The sequence below is a fragment of the Muscardinus avellanarius genome, assembly GCF_963383645.1.
Source record: "Muscardinus avellanarius genome assembly, chromosome: 16".
NCBI lineage: Eukaryota > Metazoa > Chordata > Mammalia > Rodentia > Gliridae > Muscardinus > Muscardinus avellanarius.
Window position 1 is genome coordinate 34,571,754 of NC_137802.1, and position 27,468 is coordinate 34,599,221.

The following is a 27,468-nucleotide window of genomic DNA, read 5'->3' on the forward strand; positions in this document are numbered from 1 at the left end:
CAAATTCTGAGTGCACTCTCGTTTTGTAAAGCTATTCATTGGTGAGACTCTTGCCTTCACATTGCCTCTACAGATACCATGAGATCCTATTTGATAGTTCTGTCTACATCTGAAACATGCTGTTGTAAAAGTGAATGTCTTTCAGAAAAAAGATATAAATTAAACCTTTTTATTCTGTCTCAGAAGTTTTTTTTACCTTAATTCAAATTATTTAAGAAAAAAACTTCTCTATGTGTATCCTTGCTTGCTTCTTTGTTTGTGTGTTTGTTTGTTTTATTTAGTGTTACTGGGAATGGAACCAAGGGGTTTTTGTACTTTTGAGATAGACTACAGCCCCGCTGGCCTGGCTAAGTTGCTGAGGCTGGCTGCAAACCTGGGATCCTCCTCTCTCCGCCTCTCAAGTACTGGTATTACAAGTGTGCACTACCACATCTAGCACGTTTGCATGTTTTTTCAAATACCATATATATTGTTAACAGTGTAACTGAGGTAATTTTTTTATCAAAAGTCAAGAATGGTTATTTGAAATTACATTAGGTCTATAAGATGTTTTCTATTTGAAAGTGTTATTGGATTATAAGTACTCTGTTCATCTTTAACATGGAACATGAGGCAAATTTCATGAAGATTCTAAGTCCAAGAATTATTTAGACTCAATAGAAAAGTACAGAATTCAAGTAAACCAGGTATTGGGGAATGCATAGACATGTAGAGTCATGGAATCCAGGAGTGTGCTCACTCCGAGATGAGAGTGCTCAGGAGTTAATGAGTGGAGAAATGATCATTGTTCTAACAAAGGTAAGACATTGGACATATTTGTTCAAACAACGAACGTGAAACCCAGGCCTCGCCATTTGTACAAGTAATAGCTAAAAGTGTCTGTTCTTGCCTTCTGTATTCAAAATTGTAGATTCTTGTGGTGCCACACACCTGTAATTCTAGTACTTGGAAGACTGAGATGGGAGGATTGTAGATTCAAGGCCTGCCTCAGTAACTTAGTGGGACCCTGTTTCAAAATTAAGAAGAATATAAAGTAGGACTGGGAGTATAGCTTGCAGGTAGAATGTCCTTGGATTCAATTCCCAGTAATCCCCCCCCCCACACACACACACCATTCATACTAAAAAGATAGAAATAAAACTCCCTTTTTTTGTATGTTATTGGGGGGTGGGGCTTTTTTTTTAACCTCCAGCCTATACTCCCAGACCTATTTTATACTTTATTTAAAAACAGAGTCTCACTAAGCAGCCGAGTCTGGCTTCGAACCTGTGCAATCCTCCTGTCTCAGCCTCCCAAGTGCTGGTATTACAAACATGCGCCACCACGCCCAGAAAAACTCCCTTTTTGATAATAGCATACTTTTATTTTTTGTGATGCTGAAGATCAAACTCAGGCCGTGTCCATGTGTGTTGCAAGCCCTCTTACTGAGCTATATCCCAAACCCAGGGACATAATCATCTACATAGAAAATCCTTTTGGATCCACAAGGAATTGGTAGAGCTAAAGGAGTTGAGCAAAGTTGTAGGACTTGGGATCCGTGTACAAAAATTATCTGTATTTCTGTATCCTAATAATAAATAGTGTGAAAAGTGAAATTAAGAAAAGAATCCCATTTATATATTATATTGGGGTATGTAAAATACCTAGTAATAAAAGTGGTATAAGCTGGGTATACTTGCAAGTGCCTGAAATCAGAAATACTTGGGTGGCTGAAGCAGGAGGGTTACTTGAGCCCAGGGTTTCAGGATTGCCCTGGACAAGGTAGTAAGATCCTGTCTCTTAGGCAGAAAAAAACCAACAGTCGAAGTGGTGACACATGCCTATAATACCAGGACTTGGGAAGTTGAGACACAGATGATTGCAGGTTACAGGCAGCCTCGAGAATTTAGAGAGATTCTCAGAAACTTAGTGAGACTTTGTTTTAAAATAGAAAATTCAAAGGGCTGAGATTATAGCTTGGAGGTAGAATATTCCTGTGTTTAATCCCCAGTTCCAAACAAAGAAATTATACAAACAAAAAACCAGAGGTAAAAGTCTAAAACTTGGGACCTGAAAAATACAGAAAAAACTACATCGAAGAAATTATAGATCCCTAAGTAAATGGAAAGGCACTCAGCTCTCAGATTGGAACACGTAATTTTTTCAAGATGGCAGAATTTAGCCGGTCATGATGGCGCACAGTTGTAATCACAGCATTTGGGAGGCTGAGACAGGAGGATCCGGTTCACAGCCAGCCTCAGTTATTTATCGAGGCCCTTTGCAAATCAGTGAAACCCTGTTTCAAAATAATAATATATTGGGCTGGGGGTGTACCTTGGATGTAGAATGCCCCTGGAACCCCCCCCCCCCCCGCTACACACACACACACAAAAAAAAAAAAAAAAAGGGCAGAATTTTTTGTGATAGGCTTGGGTGCTACTTTCCAGGGGCTGAGTGAGCTCCTTCCCCCTTCGCCATTGGTGCTCCAGTCCCTGTGTAAAATTGGTGACACAAGTTATTTGCTGAACAATACTCAAATCACGCTGGAGAGAAACAGAGCATCTTCAAAGTTGTAGGTGGCTGCCTCCACCTTACTTCATTGACTTGGATTCATTATAGTATGCAGCATGGCAAACCCAAGTCTTGATTTGTGGAAGTTTCAGCATTTCCCCTCCTCCAGATAGTTGCAATACACAGTTTGTTGAATCCCTGTATATGGAACCTGTGGCCTAGTTCTGCCTGAACTCCCTGTGTTGATAGACTCAACAGAATCCCCATCAAAAGTCCAGATTTTTTCCCCCAGAATTTGAAGACGTTTAGATGAAGGTAAACAACGTTTTGATGAAAGATAAAAGTAAGTTTGTTGGAATCCTTGTTAGATGGGTCACAAACCACACTGTCTTTATTTTTTATTTATTTATTTATTTATTTATTTATTTATTTATTTATTTTTGTGGTACTGGGGGTGGAACCCAGAGGCTTTCTACCTCCGGGCTATACTCCCAGACCTATTTTTGGAAACAGGGTCTCACTAAGTTGCCGAGAGCCTCACTAAGTAGCTGAGGCTGACTTCGAACCCACGCGGTCCTCCTGTCTCAGCCTCCCAAGCGCGGGGCTTACAAGCGTGCGCCACCACGCCCAGCTTACCACACTGTCTTTATAAAGTGAAGTAATTCAGCCCCCTCCCAGCCCTCTGCCTTCAGTGTCTAAAATCAGTTAAGTCTTATTTTCTACCAGAATACTTTGATTTCTTCTCTTCTCCGTAACTTCAGTTTTCTGCGTTTGACACCTTCTGTGATTTCTAGACTCAGTGAAAACCCTACCAGAGGCGGGATGTCTCCATAGATGGTGCCATTCTTTGTTTTTCTCGTTGTAGGGAAGCTGAACAGCCAAGACTCTTTCAATAATTTTACCAACAACAATCCTGGAAACCCCCGGCTCTCTCCCCTCCCCAGCCTGATGGTCGTGATGCCTCTCGCTCAAATCAAGCAGCCAATGACACTGGGGACCATCACCAAGCGGACAGGGTAAGGCCTCAGGCTCCACGCTCTCTTCACAGCTGTGTGAGAGGGTTGAATGAACCAAAATAAAACATCGTTTTTCTTTGTGTGGTTTTGATTATGTTTCTCGTTTCGAGCCCATAGGAGATGTAATGGCAGCCTATTAAGTACAAAGTATAGAACGCGCACAAACATACTCGCGCACATCCATGTACGCGCACATCCACAGGAAAAACAAAGCGGTGGCAAGCTGTGAGAACGAGTATCAGCTAATGAGAACCAGATCAAGGCGCAGCCTTGGGCAAGCTGCCTCAGTGTAGGGCCGGGGAGGACGGTTCGGTTTTCTTGGCTCTTGAGATGGGATTGGGATGTAAAACGACCCCCAAATTTTGACAGATATAAATAATGAGAGAAGTTTAGATGACGACCAACGTTTCCAGTGCTTTTGTTTAAATCTTCCATATTGAGATTTAATTTACATATAATAATATGTTATTAGTGTCAGTTTCCTAAAATTTGGGCTTTTTTCAAAAGTGATCCCTAACATGCTTGAAGACTTTTGATGATTCATTCTATTTCTTTGTGCTTAATTTATTTTAGGCACAAAAAACTTTCTACCTGTTAGGAATGTAAAAGAGTATTTTTATATTTGTGCTCTTCAAAATAAACTGCCATGTCTGTGATATTTGATTATGTAATGCTAAAAATCCTTTCTTACTGGATAGCATTTTTTTTGCTATAAGCAAATTAACTTACTTTCCTCAATGTGCCATCTTAAAGCTTAGCCTTATATGAAATGGAACAAATTCTATTAAAAATAGCCAAAAGAAACCCTGTCTTGGTCTCACATAGTTCTCAGAGTTTTTCCAGTAAAAGAGTAGACTATGCTGGGCGTGGTAGCACATGCCTGGAATCCTAGTACTTGGGAAGCTGAGAGAGAGAGATCACAGTTTGAGTCCTGCCTCAGAAACCTAGTGAGAATCTGTTTCAAAATAATAAAAATAGCCATGTCTGGTGACATGCTTGTAATCTCAGGACTTGGGAGGATGAGACAGGAGGATGGAAGATTTGCATCCAGCCTCAACTACTTAGTAGGCCATTACAACTTAGTGAGAGACCCTGTTTCAAAAATAGTCAAGAGGCTGGGTGTGGTGGCGCATGCTTGTAATCCCAGCATTTGGGAAGCTGAGACAGGAGGATCCTGTTTCAAGAACAGTCTCAGCTACTTAGTGAGGCCCTTTGCAACTCAGGGAGACCCTGCTTCAAAATAAAGAATAAAAAAGCCGGGCGTGGTAGGGCACGCTTGTAATCCTCACGCTTGGGAGGCGGAGACAGGAGGATCGAGCAGGTTCGAAGCCAGCCAGGCTGGCGTTAAAAGACCCTGTTTCAAAAATACAAAATAAGATCCTTTCCCATTCTGTAGGCTTCCTCTTTAGGTTATTGATAGTTTCCTTTGATGAGAAGAAACTTTTTAGTTTGATGTTATCCCACTTGTTTATTCTAGCTTTAATTTCCTGAGCTTTGGAGGTTTTGTCGAGAAAGTTACTGCCTGTGCCAGTATGTTGTATTGTTGAACCTATGCTCTCCTCTACTAACTTCACAGTCTCAGGTCTAATTTCTAAGTCTTTGATCCATCTTGAGTTGATTCCTGTGTTTGGTGAGATATAGGGGTTTAGATTCATCTTTTTACAAATGGTTAGCCAGTTCTCCCAGCACCACTTGTTGCAAAGGCTGTCTTTTCTCCAGTGTATGTGTTTGGCCCCTTTGTCAAAGATTAATTGACTAAAGATGTGTGGGTTTGTTTCTGTATCTTCTATTCTAATCCACTGGTCAGTATATCTGTTTTTGTGCCAGTACCATGCTGTTTTTACTACTATTGCTCTATAGTATAGTTTGAAGTCTGGGATTGTAATGCCTCCTGCATGTTTCTTATTATTGAGAATTGCTTTGGCTATTCTAGGTCTTTTCTTTCTCCATATGAAGTTCATGATTGATTTTTCTAGGTCTCTGAAGAATGTCACTGGTATTTTAATATTCTGATAGGGGGCTAATATCCAGAATATACAAAGAGCTCAAAAGACTCTACACTAGCAAAACAAATAACCCAATCAAGAAATGGGCAAATGAACTAAATAGACACTTCACAAAAGAAGAGATACAAAGGGCCAATAGATACATGAAAAGATGTTCTTCATCACTGGCCATCAGGGAGATGCAAATCAAAACTACACTGAGATTCCATCTAACCCCAGTCAGAGTGGCAAGCATCAAGAAATCAAACAACAACAAATGCTGGAGAGGATGTGGGGAAAGAGGAACTCTTTTACACTGTTGGTGGGAATGCAAACTAGTTCAGCCACTATGGAGATCTGTGTGGAGATTCCTAAGAAAGGTGGGAATAGATCCACCATATGATCCAGCTATACCACTCCTGGGTATCTTTCCAAAGGGGTTGAATTCAGAGAAATACAGCAACATGCATACCTATGTTCATAGCAGCACAATTCATAATAGCCAAAATATGGAACCAACCCAGATCTCCATCAACAGATGAATGTATTGCAAAACTGTGGGAAATACACACAATGGAATTCTATTCAGCCATAAAGAAGAACAAAATTATATCATTTGCAAGAAGATGGAAAGCCCTGGAGAACATTATGTTAAGTGAGATCAGCCAAGCACAGAAGGAGAAGATACATGTTTCCTCTAATATGCCCAAACTAGAAAACACAAAGGATACCAGTGGGACTCCAGATATTAGAGGGGAAATACTAGCTAAGTTTGAATGGAAAGATAGGAGAGGAGGAAGGCCGATCTTGATTAATGAGGGTCTACACCTGAACATGTGTAAAATTATGAATAAGACATGGTTAACCTGGACAACCATTGGTGGGAGGGGGGAAGGGAAAACGGGGGGGGGGGGTAAGAGGGCACCAAACATAGTTTAAATGTATACTATTTATGTTCAATAAAAAAGTTTAAAAAAATAAAATTAAATTAAAATTTCCTGGAAGATAAAAAAAATACAAAATAGGTCTGGGAGTGTAGCCCACAGGTATAAGGGCTTCCAGGAACCCCAGTACCACCACACACACACACAAAAAAAAAATAAGAATAAAAAATAGGACTGGGAGTATAGCTCAGAGGTCGAATGCCCCTGGTTTCCATCCCCAGTATCACAATAAATAAACAAATAAATAAATAAATAAATAAGATAAAAGAAAGCAGGAAGGAGGCAGGAAAAGAAAGAAAGAAAGGAAGGAAGAAAAAGGGCCGGTTATATACCTTGGAGGTTTAATGCCCCAGGTTCTGTCTCCAGTTACACAAAATAAAGGATGGATGGATGGATTGATGGAAAAAAAAACACTTCGTGGTTTATTCCTCAGGACCAAAGTGGACGGGAGAAAAGAATAGACTAAATTATTTGACTGGCATGTCAACATTTCTTAGTATTGTTGTGCTGCTAGAGTTAGTTTTTTCAAAAGTCACTTTTATGAGATGAAAAAAAATTCATTCTTAGGAATGAGTCCTTTGAAGTCCAGGTATCACTGTAACAAAATTAGGTGAAGTGTCTTTTATATGTAAAGTGCTCCTATTGCTGTACCATGCCGAAGTCAAGTTAAGTTTGTGAACAAATGAAGGGAAAGAAAAGGGAAACCATACAAAACCTGTGTCCCGAGTCATTTAATGGTATAGACATTTGGGACTGTGTATCTTAATTTAACATTTATGGTCAGTAAAAGTGTTAACATTTTATGATCAGTAAATGTATAGTTTTGCCAGGCGTGGTGGCGCACGCTTGTAATCCCATGCTTGGGAGGCTGAGACAGGAGGATCGCGCAGGTTCGAAGCCAGCCTCAGCTATTTAGTGAGGCTCTCAGCAATTTAGTGAGACCCTGTTTCAAAATAAAGTATAAAATAGGTCTAGGAGTATAGCCTGGAGGTAGAAAAGCCCCTGGGTTCCACCCTCAGTACCACCCCCCCAAAAAAATTATAGTTTTAAAATAAGATAGTATTATATAGTAGCTATGAATAGCAAAGGGATTGTGTTCTTATCTTTACAGTTAGTTCATTTTTTTTTCATATTATGACATTACATTGCCTACATGTAGAACTAGATAACAAAGGGTGAGAGTGGGACTGAATCCTGAACGTGCGCAGAGTTCCTTTCCACCTGCTGACGTCCATCACAGCCTCACTGGAGGGCCCCTCACTCCAGCATCGCCAGCTCTTCAGTCCTTGAGCGTGTCTTTCCTGAACCCGAGTGCAAGCCTCTTACAGTGACTCGGGGTCCTTTATGTTTACAGAGGGAAGGGAACACAGGAAGATGATTCAGAGGGTTCCTGGAGACATGAAAGCATGCTTTGGCGTTTTGTTTCTGGTTTGTGTTTACTTGTTGTTGTTTTAATTTAGGAACTTAGATTGTCTTATAATGCTAAGACTTAGTTGACTTAAGTGAGGTTTTCGGAGACAGTTCTGATATTATGACAAGTTTAAGCAGAAAATGATATGATGTTGGAATTTAAAACACCGTGGGTGGTGTTGGGAAGGCCGCTCGCTGTTTTATCTTAGGGACTGTGTCTTGCTCCTTTCTTGTCTTACCACCTTCTTTTGCTCTGTTCACCTGGAACCCTCCTGTGTGGCCAGAGTTTATGAACTGGAGCAAGTTCCATACGTTTTTTTTTCCTTTATAGAAACCTGCTCAAAATTCTCTGACTTTTGAGGCACAAGTACTGTGATCCCTCGTATCACATATAATTTAATAATTGTTTATTAACAAAGTATTTTGAACTGAAGCTATTTAATGTGCTTGAAAAATGACAGCCGAACGTGGTGGGGTACGCTGGCAACCCCAGCACTAGGGAGGCTAAGACAGGAGGGTCACAGGTTCCTTGTCAGCCTCAGCCACTGGAAAGCCCTCTGTAACTTAGTGAGACTGTGTTTCAAAATAAAGAATAAATTAGGGTTGGGGGTGTAGCTCAGACATAGAATGGCCCCTGGGTCCCATCCTCAGGGAGAGAGAGAGAGAGAGAGAGAGAGAGAGAGGGAGAGGGAGAGGGAGAGAGAGAGAGAGAGAAGAGGGAATAGCATTAGCCTAATATTCTTTAAACATATTGGGAATAGGTCTTTTATATTAATTTTCAAATAATTTTATTTATGCTCAGTTTTAAAATTCTTCTGACATTTCCTATATTCAGGTGTTTAGAAAGAATAATTTGTACCTGTCACCAAACAGTTGGTTTTAAATATTTATTTATTTATTTATTTATTTATTTATTTATTTATTTTTGCAGTACTGGGGATAGAACCCAGGGGCAGTCTACCTCTGAGCTACATCCCCAGTCCTATATTTTATTCTTTATTTTGAAACATGGTCTCACTGAGTTCCAAAGGGCCTCACTAAGTAACTGAAGCTGGCTGCGAACTGCCATCCTCCTGTTTTAGCTTCCCAAGTGCTGGGAGTATAAGCATGTGCCACCATTTCCGGTTCTTATTTTTCATTTTAAAAAAAGGTCTTGCTAAGTTGCAGAGGGCCTTAAAAGTTGCTGAGGCTGGCGTCAAACTTGTGATCCTCCTATCTCAGCCTCCCAAGAACTGGAATTATAAGTGCTTGCCACCACGCCTGGCCCAAAAGTAAGATCTGATTCGTGGTTTATGAGAACAAAATCTATTCTCTCTGTTTTCAGTTTTGCTATCTGCTGATCTGCTGAAAGTAATGAGATTGTCATCAACTTAGAATAACCCTGTTTCCAAATAAGAAATAAAATCAGCCTGGGGGGGTAGCTTGCAGGTAGAATATCTCTGGGTTCAGTCTCTAGTACTACACACACACACACACTCTCTCACACAACACACGCAGACACACAGAATCTCACACATAACACATGTACACACACACGTAACAGAAACCGGTTTAAACTACGACTATTCTCAGTGCCACAGTTAACTAATTTGCATTCATTATTTCCATTACATTTTGTTGTTTTTCTAAGAAATTTGATTTCCTCATTTAGAAAATTAACGAGTAAATGAAGTTTTTATTTTCCAGGTTTTTTTAATTTTAGAAATGCTGATTTTATGACTCAACTCTTTTTGTCTTTAAAATAAAACGAACAATATATATTTCACACAGATACTGGAGGAAGGTGACCAGTGCTGTCCCCCTTACAGATGTGTAATGTCCATAACTATCTCCAATATACCTGATAATAATGTATCTTAAAAAATTATAAGCTGGTCATGGTGGTGCACGCTTCTAATCCCTGCACTTTGGAGGCTGAGACAGGAGGATCGCACAGGTTCGAAGCCAGCCTCAGCTACTGAGTGAGGCTCTCAGCAACCTAGTGAGACCCTGTTTCCAAATAAAGTAAAAAAAATAGGTCTGGGAGTATAGCCCGGAGGTAGAAAGCCTCTGGGGTTCAACCCCAGTAACACCAAAAAGTTAAATAAATAAATAAATAAATAAATAAATAAATAAATTACATTGTAAAAAATTTATACATTTACTTAGGTGAAATCAGCTTTTATTTGTCGTATGTTCTAGGTATTTTGCATAAAGGTACACATACAAACACATATACACTCAGAGATTTCTAAGTATTGCCTAGGTTTCAGTATTTAAGTATACTAAATATGTTTAAATATATTGTATTTAAATATACAAATTGCGATAAAAGCCTAGACTTAACCCAGCAGGGACCAAAGCTTGTGTTTTCTGTATTTCACATCTGCCCTTTACTTTTTGCAAATACATATCCCTGAAGCCTGGCAGTGTCAGGGACCATCTGTCTCACTCTGAGACATCCATGGGGCAGGAGACAGATGTATTTACACCTCTCGTTCAGTACCTTGAAGCAGCTCTTGGAGGAAGGAGGGCCTGTCTGCGCAACAGCTGTTGCTTATCTCCAAGATGCACATGGACAGAAGCAAAGGATGTGGTAGAAAGAATTTGGCTTCCACAGCCACCCATTCAAACATAGTCCATTTTCTGCCTTTGTAACACTGGTAGGATTGAGAAGCCCAGCTGACCACGTTGTCATGTTCTTATCACATAAAGCAATACAATCTTTTTGCAGTGTAACATTATGTCAAGGGCTACTTCACATCTTTTGCTTAAGGTTATTGTGGTAGGGACTTATTAATAGTATCTCATGGGCTTGGTTGAATTAATAAATCAAATTAGGATTGAGGCTGGGCGTGGTGGTGCACGCTTGTAATCCCAGTGTTTGGGAGGCTGAGACTGGAGGATCGTGGTTTATAGAGAGCCTCAACTACTTAGTGAGGCCCTTTGCAGCTCAGTGAGACCCTGTTTCAAAACAAAGAATAAAAAATAGGGCTGGGGTGTAGCTCGGAGGTCGAATGCCTCTGGGTTTCATCCTCAGACCCGCCCCCCCAAAAAAAAATTAGGATTGAGTTTTTAAAAAATTGTTTTCTAAGCCAGGCGTGTTTGTGCACGCTTGTAATCCCCGCACTTGGGAGGCGGAGACAGGAGGATCACACAGGTTCGAAGCCAGCCTCAGCTACTTAGTGAGCCTCTTAGCAACTTAGTGAGACCCTGTTTCCAAGTAAATTACAAAATAGGTCTGGGAGTGTAGCCAAAGGTAAAAAGCCCCTGCTTTCTACTCCCCAGTATCATTAAAAAAAAAAAAAAAAGTTTTCTAAGTAATAATACACAAAACAAATTTTATCAGTGTCAGTAATATGATTTGATTTGAATCTAAAATGGTTTGGATATACATGATTTTGTAGCATAAGCAGAGAGCAACAAATACCAGAGATTAGACTAGTTTCAAAAAATAAAAAGTATAAAAATTGAGAATAATCGCCGGGCATGGTGGCGCACGCTTGTAATCCCCGCGCTTGGGAGGCGGAGACAGGAGGATCGCGCAGGTTCAAAGCCAGCCGTGCTGGCGTAAGAGACCCTGTTTCAAAAATATAAAATAGGTCTGGGAGTGTAGCCCGGAGGAAGAAGGGCTTCCAGGAACCCCAGTACCACCAAAAAAAAAAAAAAAAGAATAATCTTTACTTCCTTGCTCTTGACTAGTTGGGAATAATCATAATTTATTCTTTTATAGTTTTTTTTTATTTGTTAAGTATAAGTAGCTTCCCACTCCCTTCTCTTCTCCCTACCTTTTCTAGTAAGTAATTGGAGCTAGATATTAGGCTCTGGAAATAGAATGATAGGAGAAGATACTGAATTAGGAATCTGAAGCCATTGTTTCTTGTGTTGGCTTTTCAGCAAATTACCTTGTGATTTCTGTGTGCCCTAGTTCATTATTTTCATCTGAAAAGAAGCTTATATATATTTATATGGATTATAATCATGGCCGAGTTCTCGTCAGTTCTTTGATCCGGTTGCCTCACTTCAAAGCCTGCCTCCCTGCTGAGGGGCCCCAAGCTAGTGGAATCCAAGCCCTGTATAGAAGACATAGACTTTGCTTTAAAAAAAAAAAAAAGGGAAGCAATTGATAGCATTTGTTTGTATGTCTCCAGATCTGTCATCACGGCCCAGTCCTCATTGAACTGGATTAGATTCAGCTTGGCTTATCTAGACATTTCAACCTGACCCCAAACCTTATAGGCTAAGTTCTCAGAATTAAGGGAGCAAGTTCTAGGAAAAGACACACCAGATACAATAGCAAATGGCGAATCCCTGCCTCCCATCCCTGTCCTGTGTAACTATTTCCTTTTTATTATTTATTTATTTATTTATTTATTTATTTATTTGGGGGGGGGTCTGGGGATGGAACCCAGGAACATGCAACCTCTGAGCTACACCCCTGCACTATTTTTTATTCTTTATTTTGAAAGAGGGTCTCAGTAAGTTGCAGAGGGCCTCACTAAGCAGCCGAGGCTCGCCACGAACCACAATCCTCTAGTCTCTGTCTCCCAAATGCTGGGATTACAAGCGTGCGCCACCACGCCTGGCTCACTATTTATTTCTTGATACAAGCTAGGTTTGAAATATTCGGTTCAAGATATAAAATAATGGACAGTATTTTCATTAGAATGTATATGCTTATGTCTACATGTGTAATATATTTACTGTAGTTAGAGTTTCCATCTTTTTTTGGTGCTAAGTAAATGGAGTACTTAAACCATACTATAGTTTATTGCATTTTACTGTAAATCTGGGGTTTTTTGGATGAAGTCTACTTTATACCATATTAAAAGTCAGCAAGCATAACGTCCTACAGAAGTTTGACATTATTTATGCTATGCTAGGCTCTTTTCTGTCACATATGGCAGAATTTTAACATTATCTATGTTTTTCTAATGAAAATCTTTTACATCTTGAGTTTGTAACTTAAATTGGCATGTCGAATATGTCTCAAATTAGACAACTGTGTTTCAGCTTCAGTTTGCCCTACAGAACGGGAGATGGAGAGGCCAAAGTACCACAGATCTCTCTGCTAGAGTGTAATTAAAATTAAATTAATGAAAGAATTAAAAGTCAAATGTGAAAATGACATGAGGAATAATTTTTTTCACCTGTAGGTGGAAAGTATGATTTCACTTCAGCTGCTACTTAAGAGAAGGCATGCACAGTGCAGAAGGCATTCCAGGGCTCATACTTATTTTTAGTGTAATGTGGCATCATTTCATTATTTTGCATGTAATGCTGTATAACTTGTTTTCTATTCAACACATTTGTTGTTGTTGTTGTTGTTGTTATTGTTATTATTATTATTATTATTATTAGAACTGGGGATTGATCCCAGGGACATTCTACCTCTGAGTTATATTCCATGGCCTATTTTATTTTTATTTGAAAGCAAAGTCTCAATAAGTTACTGAGGGCTTCATTAAGTTGCTGAGGTTGTTTCCAATCTGTGATTCTCATTTTCAGCCTCCTAAGTACTTACATACATTTATTATTCATATGTGTTCTCTTTTGCTATAGAACTTGCTGATGAAACATGATACATTGAACAAAATCGGCATTTCTAGAGTATGTGTATAGAATTCATCTCTTAAACTCCAGATAGCTTCTTTTTTTTTCTTCTCCCTCTCCCTCTCCCTCTCCCTCTCCCTCTCCCTCTCCCTCTCCCTCTCCCTCTCCCTCTCCCTCTCCCTCTCTCTCTCTCTCTTTATTTTATGTGTGTGTGGGGTGGGTGCTGGGGGTGGAACCCTCCGGGCCTATCCTCCCAGACCTGTTTTATACTTTGTTTGGAAACGGGTCTCACTAAGTTGCTGAGAGCCTCACTCGGTAGCTGAGGCTGGCTTCGATCCTGTGCGATCCTCCTGTCTCAGCCTCCCAAGCACTGGAATTAAAAGCCAGAGCCACCATTGCTCGGCTCCAGATAGCTTCTTAAGCTCTGAAGATGCTTATTATTAATGTTTAGTAATAGATTCAGATTATAGAGGGTTCGAGTATATTCATCTCAAGTATGTTTTTGCTTTTTCCTTATGTTAAAAAAAGTTGTTTGCCTTGGTTTCTACTAATAGAACCAAAGAGCTTGTGGTGTTATGTAGCTTTCAACAAAATGACCAAGAGTTTAGTGGCTTACAGAGCATGAATTGTGTGTTCCAAAGCACAGTTCTTTCCTATCTGCTGAGACAGTTCAGGAGAATGCCTTTGAGAGCAAATGGCCAGGCCATTTCCCAGTAGTCTAAAAATAATTCTCTAATAAATGGTATTCGCTTTTTAATCTCTTGACTAGTTTTTCCTAGAGATTTCATAATTGGAGTTCAGTTCTAAGTATTGAGAGTTAGGACACAATGATTAATTTTATATGGCAGGATTTTTAGGTCTGTTAAAACTTCATAGTAATTGTAGAATACAAATTCTTCAAATCCAAATATGGTGATTTGAGTTGCATATTTTAATGCAGACAGAGCACGCACTCCCGCTCAGATCCCTCTTCTTTTCTGCCCACCCTGTCCCACTCCAACACAAATCTCCAGCTGTGGACTTGGGCAGGAGGGGGAGTCCTAGGCGAAGACAGCCGGATCGTGGACTTGTACCGTGACTTCATATTTTCATTCTTTTGCTACTGAGGAAAGATTAAGCAGGCTCATTTCAAAAGAACAGCTGACACTTTCCTTACAAAGGCGGGATTACGACAGCCACTGGAATTCTTTGGACTTTGTAGATCTCCTTTCCCTTATATTCGGCTAGGGTCCAGTTTATAAGACCAGGGAAGAAGTGGGTAAACATAGGTTGAACACATGCCCGTGCACATACTCAGCCAGGTTCTCACCAACCGTGTCCTCTTGTTCAGATGTGGTGGCCAGTATACCTTTCTTCATTTGAAGTAGGGTAACTTGTAACTAATGCAAGTGGGCTCCATTGTGAGTAGTCCTATTAGTAGTAGTCCTTCATTTCTTTACTAGAGGTCTTTTACTGCAACATATTTACCATATATTTTGGCATTATTGGGCAAGGAAATATTCATGGTAACATGTTGTTATTATGCCTAGAGAGAAAAATATGGATTTTTTAAAGTGATGTATCATTTTGGGGATAACATATGTTTCCATTTTATATGCCAGAAAATTTAATCTGAGAAGAGGAGATTTACTGGCCCTGTAGGTGAAGACCAGCCGGTTGTCTTTTGAAATGTATAAATTTACAAGTTTTGTTTTATTTTTTGTTGTTTCTTGGTGTTCATAGAGAAACCTTTTAAGTTATAAAGAACAAAGTAAACACTTGAAGTTTCTTTCAAATAAAGCAGCTGTATTCTGATATTTGAGATAAGATAGGAGGATGTTCAGTGCATATACAATGTGTACTAAGTGTCTTGGGGCTGGTTGTTCTAGATTTCAAGCATTTCTACCTGAATCATTTGGAATATTTGGTTATTTAAGATGTCCTGCCTCATAAGATAAAATTAGAGATGTCGGTGCCGTGCACCCACGAACCCCTCACTTTGGAGGATTTCTAGAGGCACATGTTCACGGCTTAAGCCTTTACCTTCTGATCCTGTCTGCAGGGCATCGTGATGGTGTAAGGTTGAACACTTCATGTGCTTTCAGTTTTTAAAATTTGTATTTTTCAAAGAACAGGGTGAGCTCTAGCAAAAAAATTTTTTCCCCAGCACAGTTAATGAGTCTTGACATGAGATAAAGAAATTGTTACCAACGTTCTTTAATGAAATAAAACAAAATAAAATGCACGTTTGCTGCTGGCTGTACAGACTAGCAGCATTGACATTAGCTTATTGGAAATGCAGAATGTCAAGCCCCGTCCAGACCTGCTGTGTGAGAATGTTCATTTACCTGCATTGTGACAAAACCCAGCATTAATGTCTACAGAATGGTGAAATAGAAAATAGTAAATTTTCTTGCAAATTAAAAACACGTCCATTTAACTATTACTTCAGTCCTGTTTGTTTGTAAGTATGTGCATACTAGCTTGTACCGTAAGGTGTTTTTCTGTGGGTCCAGTTCAGAAGAGTTTAAATCCCCAGTTTGAACTGTGAGCGACGCTGTCATACCCTGGCTGTGTTCTTTGTGTTAGCCGTGCAAGAGCTAGCCTTGTGTTGTCTTGTCATCATACATAGGTTCTTTTTTTTCCTTTTGTTATCTCACTTTCCCTCCTATTTTGTTTTCTTCTAGTTATCTCTTCCATGTCTCTGTCTCTTATTTGTATCTCCAGTGCTTCAATCCTCAGATTTTACTCACTGATATGGAAACATTTTGCTCAAATTTTAATTTATAGCCAAATGTTGATTTACTGTGAAATTGATGGTAATTAGATTTTTTTTTTTTAATGTTTCAGGCTCCAGATTTGAAGAAGAAAATACTCAGGTTTTACCAATGCGCTTTGCTTTCCCAGGGTGTCGCTGTGTTGCCCAGGCTGACCTTGAATTTCCAATCTTCCTGCCTCAGTCTCCTGAGTAACTGGGGCTACATTTGTGCACCACTGTGCCTGGCCAGAATTTTTAGTAGAAATATGTGTACCGTGGAAGTCTGCCATTCTACCCCCAGTCAAATTTAAAATACGCAGTTATAGCTTTAGTTTAGTACTACAGCCTGTCCCAGTGTAGCCCAGGAAGAGGGGCTAACCTCTTGTACCACTATTAAGAAATATGCTCATTTCCTAAAATGAGACCAAAATTAGAGAAAAATCATCCTACATGTACTTAGAAGGTTTTTGACCTTTTGACCAAAATACCCAGTTCCACTTACACCCAACGAGCGGCTGGAGAAGTCTGTGCTTGGGATGGCTATGCGGCTGTGACCAGTCGCAAGCAGTGCCATCTAAAATTTCTCATCCAGTCATCTTGGGCAAATCATAAACATTCTGTGTCACACAACCACAGGTCAGATGCTTGGCATCATCAGACTATTCCATTTAATTTGTACTTTCTTTTTAAGAGCCTCGGCAGTGAATGTTCTTCTCACTTAGAAATGCTACATAGATGCTCCAGAAAAGGGATGGAAAGAGAAAATCTTAAGGCCCTAACTTTATAAAAATGAAGGGCCATGTTCCTACATATCATTGTGCTGTTGGGTTCTGTCAGACAGTATGGACCACAGAATGCAAGCAGTGATGAATCTTTAGCAAGGATTTTTATCCACACTCTATTACGGTATGATATACATGTATTTGTTCATGTTCAATGAGTTTTTCTCTAATTTTTTTGCATTTCCCCCCTTTTCCATGAAGGCCTTATCTCTTTGGAGCGGGGTGTTTTTCCATAAAAGCTCCATGGTGAGTTCCAGTTCCCACCCGCATGCCTAATTCATTTGTTCTCTGGAAAGTAACTCTGTTTTGTAATTTTGTTTTCAGTTGCATGTCCTGAGCACAGATAGATGCACCAAACTGCTAGATCATGTGTAGCTAAGACACGAATATTTATATTCAAGCTTTATTAAAGCTGTTTTTTAGTTTTGCTTCATTCTTTGAAAAAAATTTAAAAAGTCACAAATTTTATGTTAAAAATAAAATGGAAGAATTCTGTTATAATGCTGGTGAATACTATGAAGCACTGATGACACCCAAGTCTAGACCTTTGAACTGTATAGTGCTTAGAGCTAGCTATGTATCATGCTTCATGTGAGAGGACATGATTTATTTTGAAAAAGAAACATATTAAAGGTATACTGAAAATGTCATATAAAGTTTTTACTCTATTTCATTTGGTCCTAAAGGGACAACAGTGAGTTCAGTTTCGAGTAGTTTAGGTATTTAAGGAGCTTTATGATGAGGAAATACATATTTCCAATAAAATCTCCTTAATGATTATTTTGACTTATTAGCACCTATTACTCATAGCTTAATTATTTGATAATTTTTGATAGCTTCATTGAGTCCAGAGAATTTATAGAGAAGAAATATTTTATCTTTCATGCTTTTATTTAAAGATATGAAATCAGACTCTCCTGCATCTTCAATCCCAACTCAGAGACTGACTGACTATAAGATCTCTGGAAATGTTCTAAACCTTGTTTTGTGTTTTGTTTTCCTTTATCCCCTAAATGAAATAATATTTGTATCGACATTGTTGGCTCATTTTGAGATGTACATGAACTGGGATGCATGACCGGTGCCTGATAGAATAGCAGAGCCATGGTTGCTGCTCATCAAGCCCTAGTTACTGCTACTGTTGCTCCCGCACCTCTCCGTGCAAGGGGTTCGCCCATGTCTGAAGTGACCATGCTTTAAATTAGAGCAAGATTCTTGCTTTTAGGCTGGGCGTGGTGGCGCACGCTTGTGATCCCCGCATTTGGGAGGCTGAGACAGGAGGATCGAGCAGGTTCAAAGCCAGCTTCAGCTACTTAGTGAGGCTCTCAGCAAGTTTGTGAGACCCTGTTTCCAAATAAAATATAAAATAGCTCTGGAGTATAGCTCAGAGGTAGAAAAGCCCCTGGGTTCCACCCCGCGTGCGCGCGCACACACACACACACACACACACACACGATTCTTGCTTTTAAGAGCATGAGAACCAAAAGGAAGTTTTGGGAAAGGTAAGATGTATCAACTTTACTAAGTTTGGATATTGAAAAGAGGTCTGCACATATCTCTGTGGTGTTCTCATGTGGAAATCGTTCTTGCGTTCTGTCACAATGGAAAGAACGTTCTTTTCTCTCATTGACTTCAGTAGGGCATGATAGCTCACGCCTACAGTCCGAGTACTTGGGAGGCTGAGACAGGAGGATAGCAGGTTCCAGAAGAGCCTCAGGAATGTCCTGAGGCTCTCAGTAACCTAGAGAAACTGTGTTTCAAAATAAAATCCGTGTGGGAGTGTAGCTTGGAGGTAGCATTCTCCCTGGGTTCAACCTGTAGTACTGCAAAAAGTAAATCAAATAAAAATTAAAACAGCCTGGAGTCGAATAGGTGGAATGCCTCTGGGTTCAATCCCCAGTACTTGAGACAGACCCTCCAGTGTTTGTATACCACAGGAACTTCTGAAGTTTTCCTTATCATAAAAGAATTGGTGAATTAAAATCAGTCACCACACAGCGTTCCTCTGGGAAACAGCCTCCTAATGAGAAGAGAGTTCACAAAACCTGTCCTCAGAAATTCACACTAAGTATCAATCCTCTGAAAACCTGTCTTTATTCTTTGCCTGAACCAGATCTCGTCTAGAAACAAACAAGAGACACGGGTCTTACTCAGCAGCCCAGAGTGAGCCGTGGATTTTAAATGCCAAATTGGACGGCTGACAACATTTCTCCGTATACCAAACTGAGAATTAAATTCCAGCTTCGCATACATTCCCCATTCTACACACAAAGAAGAGAGCTTGGGGTTTGGTAATAAAGACTGAAGTTTTCACGTAGAACCCAAGATGGAGTAACAAATGTTGTGTGTTAAATAAGAAAAAGCCGGCTCCCTCAACAGTTTATGTGCTGCTCACAGTGAAGCCAAAGCACTTGTCAACCAGAAATGATTTGAGGTTGAAACAAGATTAAAAGAGCCAGATTAAAGAAAGGGCTGTATGAAATAGAGTCGACTTGTAAATCATGGCTGTCTTTGAGAAGACTGCTTTGTGGTTTGTTTGATGTCATCGTTAAGCCCACGAGAACCTCGTTCCTAGTCACTTACACTAGACTAAAAGTTCCCCCTTTCAAATGCGTTCCTGTACCGGGGTGCATGTTTTTTCCATTAAGATCTTAATGAAACCCCAAATTAAGGCAGCAAAATGAATATAAATTTGACAACTTCTTCCATCTTGTTTACAAGAGCTCCTTTGTTTTAATACTTTTTTCGCTATTTTTCCATGATATTTAACATTCAACTTGACGATATTTTTATTTACTCTTCTGAAGTAAAATATTATTCCAAATAAACTATTCAAAACACTTCCAGTTGTTGGACAATATATGTATTTTGGGTGAAAATGACTTTTTTTTAATCATTTCTCTTAAAAGGTAAATTTCTTCAATTTTTTTATGAGCTTCAAGTTTCAACATTTGTAGTTAGTTAAGATTCTTTTTGGTATGTCACAATTTTTATTCATTCTTTACTCTTAGCTAATGAGATTTAGTTCTTTAAATCTCCGCAGTTTCATATGAGTCAGTTTTAAAATAGTGTCTTTCTCTTTGATATCAAAATAAGCTTGTGGAAAGGCAGCTGTGCAAGCCACCCTCAGCATTTAAGTCACTTTAGACTTTTCTGACTTTCCTGATATTGCACATCCTCTGGGCTAGGTTAGGATATTTGATTTTAAGTGACTGTATAAAATAATATAAATGAATTACACATTTAAAATATTTACTTAAATATAGAAATTAATTCATATGAACTTTTAAAACTGAAGTTCGATTTTAATATTACAAACAAGTAAAAAGTATTAATCTCTCAATATACATGTATTTTAAAGCCGTTGCTATTTTTGAATTGCTTTTTAAAACACACACACACACACACACACACACACACACATCAGATGAACAGTAGGTCATTCATAGGAAAATATTCCTCACTTTTAAGTTGCTTTCAAATATGCTAAGCCTAATTTTAAAGAAAAATAAAAATTTACTTGATCAGTTTATAAAGTTTTAATTAGTATTCTGTAATGTTACTTGATTATAATATAGTTTATATAAACATATCTTGTCCTCGAGAATATTGAAATATTTTATAATTATAATTTTTAAAGATTAATATTTATATGAAGAGGAGAATCTTTTAACCTATTAAGTATACATAAATATTTTACATTTATTAGAGTAATTTGTGACAAAATAAATGCTTTTATGTAGACTAATAATATTTTTAGCTATTTAAATTATACTTCCAGTATTCTCTGAGAAGCTACTAATGTTTCAGAAAGTAAAATCGAGACTGAGAGAATACTTCTAAATTTCTTTTAAAAGTTTAATCATAGGGAAGAACTGAGTGAAAATTTCTTCAACAGGCCCTTCTACCGCTTTTTACCAGAATTCTTAAGTTAATATTGCTCCTTAGATTTAAACTTAGATATTTACTGCTCACTTCTGATTTTGCAAAGAAACTGTTCTTCTCTGTGCTGTTAGTTCTGTCCATGCGTGTGTCCATCTCACGGAGGCACCAGGCTCCATTGCTGCACACCGTGCCCTCCCCGGACCACACGTCCACCGCTTCCTGTGGTGCAGGGGGCAGCCATGCACACGGGGACCCGTGTCCAGTATTTTTAAAGCACAGACCGCTCGAGGTTTTCCCTCCTGCTAGCATTTGGGTGTGGAGGCAAAACAGGCAAGGAAATTCAATACATTAATCTGACTGGATAACATGATACAGTAAGAGTCAATGGGAAAAAGATGCAGGACTTCGGTAGCCGTTCTAGATGTTTTGCCGTTCTAGGTGTTTTTGAAATCCCAGGGATGTTAATATCCCCACACTTCCTCCGTTGGCAGCAAAGGGATTTGCAATCTATGTTTCAGTGGTTAAGCCTTTTCTCAGAAGAAATGGGGAGAATTCAACTCCTCATTTTGGAATTTAGCACCTTATTTTTTTTAGATTTGGGCCTGTTTGTATTTTTTGAAATTATTTTCTTTTGTATTAGGCTTAGTAAATAATGTGTTCTTTGACTATTATTTTATCTCATATGGCAAATGTCGGATTACAGGGTCTCTTGCCCAAAAGTTGAGCCAAATTGTAAAAATATCAAATGTGGGTTCATTGATGACACAGGATTGGGAGAAAGGGAGCTGGAGTAACGCGTAGAAAGGAATCCATCAGCAATGTCAGGAAGGCTTGCTCCCACGTTGGCTGTGTAAAAACATGGATGACGTTCACCCGTGGAGAAACTTGTGGGTACACCTCGAAGAATTATTTCTAAATTTTCAAATGTTCTTTGATAGAATTAAGACTCCTTTCAAAGGAGAAACCGATTTTGAGAGCCAGAAAGAAGAAGGCTTAATAAATATAATAGTGTTTAGGCTGGGTGTCTTGGTGCACACTTCTAATCCCAGGATTTGGGAGGTGGAGACCAGAGGATCGCAGTTCGAGGACAGCCTCAGCTACTTAGGCCCCTTGCAAGTCAGTGAGACCCTGTTTCAAAAAATAAAGAATAAAAAATTAGGGCTGGGAGGGTAACTCAGAGTTCCTGGGTTCCATCCCCAGTACCGCCAAAAAAAATGTATATACATATATATATATATATATATATTATAAAATGTTATATTTCATATATATATTCATATATATTCATATATAAATATTCATATATATATATATGCTTTTCTATAAGGATTGGGCCACCGATCTTTAAATTTATATGATTTATAAGACTATAAATTTCTATTTCATTCACATATGTATCATTTTTTAATGTATTATCTTTCAACAATAGCTTATTTTGTGATGGAAATCTTCTGGGTCTTTGTAAAAAGTTTATGTGTAGTTTGTCACTGATAAACATTAGTAGCAGTGCTACTCTGCTCTTACCCAGTGTTCTTGGACAGTTGGGTAGAATTGTAGGTTCAGGACCAGCTTCAGCAATTCAGCCAGCCTCTTGACAGTGTTTGAGATAAAAAGTTTTAAAATGGCTGGGGATGTGGCTTAAAGGTAGAATGACTCTGGGTTCAGTTCCTAGTACCAAAACAAAAACAAACAGAAAACATGAATTGGGCTTAAGTTAAGCCTTGTAACTTTAGTTTTATCACGAAGAAAGTTTATTTATTTATTTTTTTTGGTGGTGGTCCTGGGGTTCCGGGAAGCCCTTCTACCTCCGGGCTACACTCTCAGACCTATTTTTACATTTTTATTTGGAAACAGGGTCTCCTAAGCCAGCGCGCGCGGCTGGCTTAGAACCTGCACGATCCTCCTGTCTCTGCCTCCCAAGCGCGGGGATTACAAGCGTGCGCCACCACGCCCGGCTAAAGAAAGTAATTTTTAATGGCTTTCTTTTTATTTGCTTATTTCTGCTTGTTATTTCTCTTTAAGTCTTACATACATATGCATATATTTTTTTATTTCCCTTTTGCTTAAATAGCAAGTCATTCCAGATGTAGATAGACGATTGAAGAAACTCAAGAATGTGTTTACTCTTTATGTTTCAACCTCAATATATATCATTAGGGTCATTTTACAGATAGTAAGCTATTTTGAGGGATGAAATTTTCGATTCTTAATTAATCCAAACTTTGACTAATGAGATTTAGGCACTACTAGAGAAGAAATTGAAATGATGAAATGTAAGAATAAAGTAAGCATGCATTTGTTATAAAATATTCTTCCTAGGAGATAATGAGTTTTGTAGAATACCATTGTACTGATGCTTTTTCCAACATGGACTTATATGAAAATTACAGACTTGTAAGAGGTCTTTTTCTTTTTTTCTGTACTAGAAATTGACCCCACTGGCATTCTTCCTCTAAGCTACACCCCCTAGCCCTATATTTTTTTCTTTATTTTGAAATGGGTCCTCCCCAGTTTGCAGAAGGCCTCACTAAGTAGCTGAGGCTGCCTGCAAACCTACCATCCTCCTATCACAGCTTCCCAAGTAAGGGGATTACAAGTATATGCCACTACGCCTGGCTTTGTACGCAGTTTTAATTTTTGACGTGGCTTATTAGATTACCACGTGATAAACACAGAAAAAGTATTTTTGTTTGTCCATAGACTAAATTGAGCAACTATTTTTGTCTACTTATATACATATTTTAGAGGAACTATATTTCTCTTTAGAAATGGCATATTTATCACCATATGATGAAAAAACAACAAAAGTCACATGCAGTAATTTGCAATGGATTTAAATTTTTCCCCAGGAAGTTTGTTTGTACAGTGTAGTAACATTGTTCCCCAATGGTGATTTTAGTAAAAGCTCATAGTCAGAAAAATTTTCTCCTTGTCCCCCAGCCTCCCCAAGCTCCTAGGGATAATAAATGACCCATGGCACTTCAAATATCCCAGGTAGAGGAACTTGGCAGTTCAGAAATAGCAGTTCAGGGAGGGAGAGGAAAGACTGAAGGGAAACATACGTTCTGAGGTAATGCAATAGCACCCTATCAAGATGGAACATTCTGGAAGCAGTGGCCTAGATCTATGAGGAGCGTGTCCGGTGGCTCAGGTCTTATTTTCTGGATGTAGGTTATTGTAGCTGTGTCAAGTACAGCCACAAAAAAGAAACACTGTAGAACCAGATTCATTTCATCATTGGAAAACTTTTTGTTTTTAAAACTGATGCCGTTATTCTAGACAGGGGGGAGTGGCGCACGCTCATAATCCCAGCATTAGGGAGGCCGAGACAGGAGGATCTGGGTTCGTGGCCAGCCTCACCTACTTAGGCCCTTTCCAACTCAGTGAGACCTTGTTTCAAAATAAAGAATTAAAAAAAAAAAATAGGGCTGAGGGTGTAGCTTGGGGGTAGAATGCCCCTGGGTTCCATCCCCAGTAACACACACACACACACACACACACACACACACACACACACACACAGCATTATTCTACCCTCCCTGAAGGTCTGACTGTCACTGGTGTTGGTGTTTCAAGCGTGAGTGTGGCTATTTGGAGGGAGACGTGGAGCATGTAGTAAATGTTCGTGATGGAAAGGAGAAGTTTTTCAAGTATAGCAGTGTGTATTACCATAGACCTGAAGGGCGAGTGGGGACCAGGATAGTAGCTTTCAATGGAGACCTTTTATTTTTTTTAAAAGAAACCTCAGGAAATAAGATATCTGAGATTATATTTTAAGTATTATAGGAAGTGGGCAAGTGAGATTGCCCGTGGAGTTTTTTTTTTTGAAGATTAGGTGATGGCTGTGGGCTCTATAGAGTATTGTTTATTGAATATTGTTATGTGGGAATGCACCAACCTGGAAAACTTACTGGGCTTTATCAAAGGCAGTGGTTCTCAGATTGAGTAAACATCAGTATTTACTTGGTTGGACAGTAGCCCCATGTTTCTGGTTTAGTAAATCTAGGATGGACGGCTAATCAGTATTAGCCTGCAAGTCTCAAAATTTCACAGAAGGCATTACTAGATAGGGAACAGACTTTAAGAACAAATACAATTCTTAAGATCAGCCTACAGGGTAGATATGACCATTTCTATTTTACATTTTGCAAGTGTTAGCTGTGAGAGGTTACGTTAACCCAAAGCCACCTGCAACACTGGAATTCAAAATTAGGCTTACCCACTTCTAGAAGCCAGTCTCTTTCTTTCCCGCCATACTCTATTAAAAGGTGAAGGGGTAAAGTGAAACAGTGAGAAGGCAGTGTTTGACTTAGGGAGCTGCCATGCAGGGCAGACTACCAGAACTCTGGTATTCATTGAATCCCATCACGGCCGAGATCTTCACCAATAACCAGCAAGGAGATTTTTCTAGTCTGTGAATTGGAGAAAATAAGTTATCTAAGGAGGTTAGCAAATCTTCTTTTCAGCTTTGGGGAAGACCTTGACAAGTCCAAAAAGAACAGAAATAGAGGATTTGAAAGAAGATCAAAGTTGATACTGGAATTTAGGACAGAAAAATTTCCTTGTGGAAAATAGGAAAGCTGTGTCCTTAAACATAGAATAAGACATTGTTATGCTTGAGAGGCTATTAATATCGAGCTCTGACTTGGCCTTTTCCCCAAACAAAAATAGATGTAGCCGGGCGTGGTGGCGCACGCTTGTAATCCCCGCGCTTGGGAGGCACAGACAGGAGGATCGCGCAGGTTCGAAGCTAGCCGTGTGCACTGGCTTAGGAGACCCTGTCTCCAAAATGAAAATGTAAAAATAGGTCTGTTAGTGTAGCCCAAAGGTAGAAGGGCTTCCAGGAACCCCAGTACCACCAAAAAAAAAAAAAAAAAAAAAAATAGATGTAGTATTTTTCACAATTCCAAGACAAAAAGAAACAGCTATGAAGATCACCGAATCTAACTGAAAGAGATTATTAGGTCTTCTCTTACGTGATCTACCTCTACAGAGAACTGTGGCTGAGAGCATTTTCCAGCCGTCATTCTACACTGTGCCCTGTGCATACCCGCTGTCTCCTTCACCTGGACTGTTCATCCCATGTCTTCATATATGGAAATGAAATGACAACTTGTTTTATTATTGGGAGCTTTTTATGCTGGTATTTGTGTTCTGTCTTGAAATCTCCAGGGAAATGTTATCTATTTGAAACATCACCTGGCTTGGATTTCACCAGCACATACTTAAAAATAATAATTATTATTACTACTACTATTATTACTATCATTATTGGCTTTGTGTTTGAGATACATCTTGCTATGTTGCCCAGCCCGACTTTGAACTCATGGGCTCAAGCAATCCTCCCGCCTCAGCCGCCCAAGTTGTTGGGAGTGTAGGTGTGTGCCACAGCAACAGTATAAGTTTTTTCCCCCATGTTTTTAAAAGAAATTTTGTTTCATTGGTCTTAGAAATTGCTCTGTTGACAAGACTTTGTAACTTTCAACTCATTTTAATCTTAATTTTACTCCCAAGCATAGTCTCAGGTCACCAGTTACTACTAAAAGCAAAATGCATGTCCATGTTGTAATCTTTTAACCTTTGGGGTGGAACTCACAGGATAACTTTTATCTAGGAGACTGTCATTGCACTGTAATAATTTTTTTCAAATGTCATTTTATTTTTTAAGCAAAGTCAAACCACCTCCACAAATTTCACCCAGCAAGTCAGTGGGCGGAGAGTTTTGTGTGGCTGCTGTCTTTGGGACCTCCAGGTCATGGTTTGCAAATAACGCAGGTCTAAAAAGAGAAAAAGGTACGTATTTTTACTGAAAACTTTTTTGCTTCTTAAAGAAAATTGATAGTAGTTCCCTAGAATAGTATTGTATCAAATAGTATTTTAGTTTCTACCAAAAACAAACAAAAAAAAGCTTTATTCAGCTTTTTTTCTGTGTCTCTTTCAACTTTTTTTCACGTGTCTTTAACACTAATCACGAAGGAAAACTATTCTCTCATGTAAGGGTGAAGTGTGTTTCTCACTGAATGATTTCGGCTAATTTTGTTGTGATAATGTCCAGGTGATTCCAGTAACTGTTAATTCCATACCCAGTCTATAACTTTTACATTTTTACAGTCTGCTTTCACACCTTGTCCCTGAAGTGTGAAGAAAAAAAAAACCAACATATTTTGTTGTTGAGGAACTTGAAATAAGCAAGGTTAAGTAGGTTAGCTAGAAACTCTTACTTAGTAGGTGACAGAGTTTGAAGCCATGTTTTCTAATGATAAATCTTGACTTAAGACTTAATTGTGGGAACAATTCTGCCATGTGTTCTATCTTAAAAAGCCTGGGACTGAGAAACACGGGTTAACTTTGGTTATTACCATTCTCCTTTTCATTAATGTAGTTTGTGTGTGTGTGGAGGTGGGGGATTGAACCCAGAGGCATTTTACCTCCCACCTCAACCCCAAGCCCTATTTTATTTCTTTACTTGGAAACAGAGCCTCACTAAATTGCAGAGAACCTACTGTATTGCTGCCACTGGCCCAGACCTGCAATCCTCCTGTCTCAGCCTCCTAAGTACTAGGATTATAGGAGTGTACCACTACCTCTGGCTTCATTACGTTTTTAATTCCTGCTTTGATCACCAGGATCATTATCCAAGATGTTTTTAGAATATTTTATTATATGATTCCCTTTTGTCTCTGTATT

At 39.0% G+C, this 27,468-nt stretch overlaps 1 protein-coding gene across 6 annotated transcripts in view; it reads left to right on the top strand.

The window, feature by feature from the left end:
- The window catches only part of BCAS3 (BCAS3 microtubule associated cell migration factor), a gene marked incomplete at both ends in the record, with an annotated part of 624,117 nt that overhangs the window by 223,703 nt on the left and 372,946 nt on the right, over positions 1–27,468 (top strand). For 3 of the 6 annotated variants that reach the window (XM_080712926.1, XM_080712928.1, XM_080712930.1), the window contains 3 exons: positions 3,356–3,506; positions 17,098–17,142; positions 26,450–26,574. In XM_080712926.1, coding sequence (XP_080569052.1) covers positions 3,356–3,506; positions 17,098–17,142; positions 26,450–26,574 — 321 coding nt within the window. The remainder of the gene's footprint in view (positions 1–3,355; positions 3,507–17,097; positions 17,143–26,449; positions 26,575–27,468) is intronic. The other 3 variants (XM_080712927.1, XM_080712931.1, XM_080712929.1) reach the window with 1 other exon arrangement.